This window comes from Hemiscyllium ocellatum, chromosome 25, assembly GCF_020745735.1.
Source record: "Hemiscyllium ocellatum isolate sHemOce1 chromosome 25, sHemOce1.pat.X.cur, whole genome shotgun sequence".
In the NCBI taxonomy this organism is placed as follows: Eukaryota; Metazoa; Chordata; class Chondrichthyes; order Orectolobiformes; family Hemiscylliidae; genus Hemiscyllium; species Hemiscyllium ocellatum.
Window position 1 is genome coordinate 35,704,394 of NC_083425.1, and position 7,485 is coordinate 35,711,878.

Here is a 7,485-nt window from a genome sequence, read left to right on the forward strand (position 1 = left end):
CAAGTGGATGGTAGGCATGAATTAGCCTGTAGGAACATCAATGTAAAGGAGGTACGATTTGGCAAAGAGGTTAAGGGAGTAGGCAGAAAGTGTGTGAGGGCTGAACACCTTGGCAGGAGTTGAGATAGACTTTCTAAATAGTTCAGCACTCATCTGTTTGCAGAGGATCTACTTCCGTGGTCAGCAAGTTCTAACCCTCGAAAGCCTTCACTGAATGTGAACCTAATGGGATTCTTTAATCCACAACAAATCTGTCAAGTAAGGATACTTCCTGACTCAAACTATCCACCTCAGAGCAAGAATCCAGTTGGGTGTGTCTAAATCCAGGTAAAGGACCAGCAGAGCCCATGAAAACAGATATAAACATTACTAAAAGTAGTTCTGTAAGGTATAAAGCATAGAAGTTGTAAACAAAGCACTGGGCTTATTTCTAGAGATATAACGTTGAAAAGCAAAGGAATTCATAGAATCCCTACAAGTGCAGAAGCAGGCCATTTGGCTCATCAAGTTCAAACCGACCCTCCAAAAACCATCCCAACCAGACCCACCCCTTTACCCTATCACCCTGTATTTCCCAAGGCTAACCTCCCTAACCTGCACATTCCTGGACACTATGGGCAATTTAGCATGGCCAATCCATCTAACCTGCACATCTATGGACTGTGAGAGGAAACCCATGCAGACTTAGGGAGAACATGCAAACCCCACACAGACAGTCGCCTGAGAGTGGAATCGAACCTGGGTCCCTGGCACTGTGAGGCAGCAGTGCTGTTTGTTAAACTTGGACAGGAACTTGGTTAAAACATACTTGGAGCTCTGAGCTATTCTTGTTTTCATATTAAAATGGATAGGGGCACTTGTAAAGGTGCAAAAAGATTGACTAGAATGACACCAAGACTGAAAGATTATACTTCGCAGGAATAATTGAATAGATTGGGGCTTTGCCCTCTTGAAAAGAGAATATTGTGTGTTTAAGACTATGACAAGGTTTAATAGGATAAATACAGAAGATATGCCCACTTGCAGGGATCCAAATTGGGTCAATAATTATACCATACTTATCAATAAACCCAGTAGGGATTTCAGGAAAAATATTCGTCTCAGAGTAGTGACTCTGAGACTCACTACCAAAGAGAATGATGGAGGTAAGTAGCACTGATACATTTAAGAGGACAATAGATAAACATGTCAGAATTAGAATAGCAAGGATATATCGATGGTATGGGATAATTACAGGTGAGAGGAGACTTGTGTGGAGCAGTAACATCAGAGTCATTTGGAAAAAAATAGCTTGTTCCTGTGCTAAAAATATTTTTAAAAATCCACTCATGTCTAATTTCACTGTCCCTAACACTCTTTGCCCTTCAATATCTCATTCAGTTTAACACACGCTTGTTCGTTTCTCACATAATTTTAATATCCCACTCATAATAAAGCATTTCTTTTTGCATTTTCTACAGGAGAGACCCATAAGCTGCACACTGTGTGGTTGACAGGAATCTGTCAGAATGAGAAGAATGAGGCAATGAGCAGCAAATTGGACATTGATAATATGGCTGGTGTCTTCTACATGCTCCTGGTGGCTATGGGCCTCAGTCTGCTGGTCTTCGCTTGGGAACATCTGGTTTATTGGAAGCTGAGACATCATGTGAAGAAATCCAGCAAGACAGATTTTCTTCTGGCAATCAGCAGGGTAAGATGCCTAGAACAGAAAGAACATAATGCACAGGGCAGAGGAGGTAAAGGGCATGGAACAAGGGGTGAAATGGCAGCAGCCTGAGGGGGAAAGGGCAAGAGTCAGAGAGGATCAGGGCAGACTGTAACTATTGTAAACACTGACAATGGGAGTGAGTGCCACTACATGCAGACTTGCACTAACCAGTATTCTAGTTCATCAGTATTCCACTTATTGCTTGAACCATTCATTATGTCATCAGAGCATTGCTACAAAAACTTTACATCAACATGATCACTGTTACCCTGAGGTCCATTGTTAGACATATTTCAAACATCCTCAGATATTCCTTATAAAAAAAAGTTAAACTGAAATATCCTTCTGGTACTATATTGACCAGAACCATGCCCCAAGCATGGGAGATCAAATGATTTACTAAGTAGCAGGACTGTCACACTATTTCAGTACAATATTAATCTTTTAGAACATCTCAATATCGGATTTAAACACAGAATGCTGGAGAAGCTCAGTAAATTGGCAGCATCTGAGGAGAGAGAATCAGAGTTAACGTGGCGAGTCTGGTATGACTTTTCTTCAGCATTCCATTTCAGGTTTCCAGCATCCATGGTATTTTGTCTTAATCCATCATCTACTGTTCTCACAGCCATTGAAGAATATCCTACTACCTTCGATTTAGTTAATCAGAAATCCAGATTTTCAACAATTACACTATATAATACAAGTAAAGAAAGATGAAAGAGAAGAAGTAGGCCATTCAGTCCTCTGACCTGCTCAATAAAATTAAAAATTATTAGACTGTGGCCTTAAATCCACATTCCTGATTATTCCCAGTAATCAGGGACTCATTCTCCACACACCTCTTGACTTTGGAATCCTACACCATAAGATATAAAACCTTGGACTGCATCAATTTTAAAAGTTTTTGCTGTTATATTTTTGAAGTTTTCTGCTACACTTTCTGGAGTTCCACATTACTGACCATTCCCATAATCAGAACTTTAACAGCAACACAAAACAAAGGCTATCCACAAACTGGAGAAATGTAATAGGACACAAAAGTCCACTAAGTTCCCTTTCACCACTTACTGGAAAATATCAAATTTACTTAGCAGTCATAGAGTATTCAAAATAGTAAATATAATCTTCAATCCTCTGATATAGGCCTTTTGAAAATCCAGCCCTTCCTTCCCTCACACTTTTGGCAACTGAACTTACAGCTGCATAGGCCACAACATATGGAATTCCTTCCCCAAATTTCTCAGCTTCTCTTCTAGCTGCACCCCTGACCAGGTTTTATTCAATCCTCATCTGTCTGTGTCATCTTTGGCTTTTCTTCTGCCTCAATGAAGACTGCAGGGCTTTCTACATTCAAGGTGCTGCCTCTGCTTTCAAAATAAGTTATGGGTTGAGTAAGTGCAGCCTCAGTGAGCTGTCAAAATCCCTCACCAGAAATTTGCAGACTAACTTTCAATTCCCCAAATGTCACCATCACATTCCATGGGATTCCAACCTCCATTAGACTAATCTGTGAGACCTTACTTTTGTAGACCAGCCACACTGTTTATCTTGCGTTTTAAATTAAATAAGGTTGTCAGGCTAGTCAAGCAAAGTAGTCACTTATAAATCTACGATTATTAGTCCGTGTCACTCATCAACTCCTAACTGCTCAGAAATTTCATCCTGTGTTGGATATGAGGGATCTAATTTACCACATCAGCTCTTGAATCATCTCCAGTACAGGGACTCCAGTACAACACTATCATCCCAAAGCAGAAACTCTCTTAAAAAAGGGATGGATTTCCAAGTACAGGATCACCTCTTTCCAATGAAGTAGTCCATAAACAGGATGCTCCTAATATAGAAGTGATAGCATGGTGGCTCAGTGGTTAGCATTGCCATCTCCCAGTGCCAGGGACCTAGGTTAAATTCCAACTAGGGCAAGTGTCTGTGTGGGTTTCCTCCAGGTGCTCCAATTTTCTCCCACAGTCCAAAGGTACGTGTGTTAGGTGGATTGGCCATGTCAAATTGTTCATTGTGTCCAAGGATTAGCCATGGTAAATGCAGGGTTACAAGGATAGGGTGGGGGATGAGTCTGGGTGGGATGCTTTCTGAAGACTTAGTGTGGACTTATTGGGCTGAATGTTTCCATGCTGTAGGGATTCTATGATTCCCACTAACCTTCACCTTCAATAAAGGACTCGAAATTTAGGGCCATATGATTACTGCAATGGTGGACATCTTTCCTGGGACCCTGATGGTAGAAGCTGAAGCAACATAAAACCATGGTGGCTCAATGGTTAGCACTGCTATCTCAAAGCACCAGGGACCCGGGTTTGATTCCCACCTCCTGTGTGGAGTTTGCACATTCTCCCAGTGTGGGTTTCCTCCAGGTGCTCCGGTCTTTTCCCACAATCCAAAGGATGTGTAAGTTAGGTGAATTGGCTATGCTAAATTGCCCATAGTGTTCAGGGATATCTACGTTAGGTGCATTAGTCAGGGGTAAATGTAATGTAAAAGGACAGGGAAATGGGTCTGGGTGGGTTACTCTTCTTAGGGTCAGTGTGGACTTGTTGGGCCAAATGGCCTGTTTTCGCATAGGGACTCTATGAAAACAGGGTATAGAGCACAACTACAATGCTGGCAGATAGATCTAAATCTTGCCTCATGTGGGAGTGATGAGGACAGGGATTGTGAAAGTGGAGAGGAAGGGGGGCAGGAGCTAAGAGCATGAGATGTTTGCAGCCAGGACTTACCTAAAAAGGAAAGAAAATACAAATGAGACAATAAAGCATACATTAATTTTTTAAAAAATTTGAATGTTAAGAGCACACAATGACAAGAAAAGGCAATACAGGATTTGGTCACAGTTATCTGAGTCCATGCTGAGAGGGTTTGAGAGCTACTGCTGCAAAATTTCTGACCAACCAAATAACCAGTACAGTATTGTGGTCATCTTCAGTATGAATTCAGATCCATGAAATCAAAACCACAGAGATGTGAACAGATCACAATCTGGTTTTGTACAGGCTTTTCCATTTACAGTAGCAACTCCTCTTTGCTTTAAATTGAGGCAGGCTTGCTAGAAACCCTTGTACATCAAAGGAATTGACAGTAGTTGCCTTTAAGTAGCAAAAAGAGCTTGAGGTACTGCAATACTTCCTACATTAACTAATATCCTGCAAAGTAAGAGAGAATGGAGTGTCTTGGAACAGATTATCCCTCTGTCCCTATGCTGTATCTGCCCTGGGACAATTTGTTGGGGACAGTCAGAGGAAGCTTCATCTTTCCTGTGTTATACCTGCCCTACAAGAACAGACATAAGGCACAAGGGCTCTCCAGAAATGACAAGTCTCACTTCAACAGAAATCAAATTTTCTGATTTTCACCACAGAATTGTGATTACAGAGTTGGTCTTTTAGCTGATTGGTTGGGGTGAAAAGGGTTTCAATTGCTCTTGGCTGTGAATGGAATTGTAACAAAGTTGTCTGTTTCCTTCATCCTTTTCAGGGAATCTACAGTTGTTTCAGTGGTGTACAGGAAGTCTCCAGCCCACTCCATGTGGCCTCTCCTATTGTCTCCTCGAGCTTTTCTCAGGCCAATATGAAGAAGATGTTGCAGGCGGCCAAAGATTTAGTCTCATCCACAAACGTGGAAAATTCTTTGGAGAACGCAACAAAAACAATAGAACATTGGACACGTGCAGGTGAAAACCTCACAAACAGACTTCCTAAAGCACCATCACAGCAGATTGAAGGGTCAGAGGCCATGGATAGCCAACTTTCAGTTCCCTATATTTCTAACAGACACCAACTTTGCTACCTTCCAGCAACATTATCTCCATCTCTGGCTTCTGAACGTGAGACAAGATGGTCAGGTCGACCAATAATTAAATATAAGAACAGACTAGAAAGCAAATATGTAGCTTCAAAACCTTTTACTGTGATTCACAACCCTCATTCCATGACATCAAATGAGTTCCCTATGCACTCCCAACATACCAGGGGAACTGATATGAGAAAAGACTTGGAATCCCCTTATATTCCATTTATCAGCAATAATGAATTACATCACCAGGATATTTATAACAGAAAATATTTTGCAAGACGACTATCGTTACCTTGTAGGAAGTTGGCCAGTTGCTCTGCAGGGCATGTGGCTTCTCAGAGTGGGACAAAGACAGTGCCTGCAGTGAAATCTTGTACTGGATTGAATGAGAAATGGCCTGTGCGAAACTTGCACCATCCAGTGTCATATCCCAACCTGACCAATTGTAGTTCATGTATGAGACTTTACTCTGGGTCACAGTCAGAAGAACTACCCTCACTGACCAGACGATCTTCATATATTAAAGCAACAAAGGAACCAGAGGAAACCTCTAGGTTTCAAGTCAGAACAGTAAACTTCGAAAAGCTGGGACGGCGAGGAGAAATTACTGATCTGTTCTCCAGCCTGAACAATGAATTTCTGGAACCAAGAAGGGACACTACCAAGCATTCCTCAGATCGGAGAGAAGCAGTCCTGGGTCATGACAAGAAGTTCTTGTATTCCAGCTCACCAGGTAGACCCAGGTATTCTCCACCTGCCAGACTTCCCTCATACAGAGAGGCCTGCCTGCAAAACTCAGCTGCTCTGAGACATGCCTCCACAGAACTACACCAACAGTCATGGTCACATTCCTGTCCTAGTCCCTCCATGTACGTCTGGCATCGCCGTGTGGGCTCCCAACATTTCAATTGGTTGATTGGATCAGGACACCAATCCTGTGACAGAGACATTGTGATGAAGTACTTAGAAAAAAGGACTCCATACCATGACAATCCTGCGAGGGAGCCCACGGCTGGAAGGAGCAGAATGGTTGACCATAGGGTGACAGCTAGAGGATGCGAGGAGCTGGAGGCTGGAAGAGCAGGAGTCAGTTGTACTCATTTGAGAAAATCGTGTGCAAGGTTTTCCAGCCTTGAATCTGAGGTATAGATTCAGTAAAATTTAAAGAAATAAACTCCAGGAGTGAAAACCTTCCTTTCATTCAGTGATCCCCTTCTTCGTTCAATTACTTTGAATGTTTTCCAACTTCTCCCCCTCTCTCTCTCTCTCTCATTAAAACACACCTTGATTATTTTATTTAGCCAACTAGGTTGAAAGGACTTTTCTTTCCAATCTAACTCTTCCAGTCCCTAATACCTAGGCTATTCACCATAATGCTACATGGGAAAAAGATGTCATGACAATCAAGCAGGTCTCAGGTGAGTGAGCTGCAAGTGCTGGAGGCAAAGAACTATGAATTGAATGGAGAACAGAGTGAAGGGATCAACTGCATTCAGTGCTATGGTTCTCTCTTGGGAAATAAGATCTATTTCTGTAGAAATGAAGCATCCATTCTGTGGGGTTTCAAAGCTGATAAATTATCCAATGTGTTTGTCATATGACTTGAGCTTTCATTGATCTCATCCGAGTAGTAGCAGCTGCACAGTTTAGCAAAGGACTTAATACATCTCAAAGTAGATGGCTCCTGGCTGCTCACAGCTGTACCAATGTTTTATGACATATAATCCTTGCATTTAGACAGAAGCGGATAACAGCAAAATATTTCAATATTTTCATACAGCAAACTATTGCACAGCTACCCTGCCACATCAACTGGACTTGCAGGCATTAGAGGTTAAAGTCAATGTCAATGGCCTGACATAGAGGCTCTGCCAGTGTAACCAGACAGATCGGCAACTTTATACTTGATGGTGCAATCAGCAGTGTCACAGACTGCTCTCTAATACAGAACCATAAAGTGTTTC

The 7,485-nt window shown here is 42.0% G+C and overlaps 1 protein-coding gene across 1 annotated transcript in view; it reads left to right on the top strand.

Moving 5' to 3' along the window:
* Positions 1–6,670, top strand: part of grin2cb (glutamate receptor, ionotropic, N-methyl D-aspartate 2Cb) — an 84,889-nt gene extending 78,219 nt beyond the window's left edge. Inside the window, exons 11-12 of the mRNA XM_060844834.1 lie at positions 1,461–1,693; positions 5,204–6,670. Of these exons, the coding sequence (XP_060700817.1) occupies positions 1,461–1,693; positions 5,204–6,670 (1,700 nt within the window). The remainder of the gene's footprint in view (positions 1–1,460; positions 1,694–5,203) is intronic.
* The last annotated feature ends 815 nt before the right edge of the window (positions 6,671–7,485 follow it).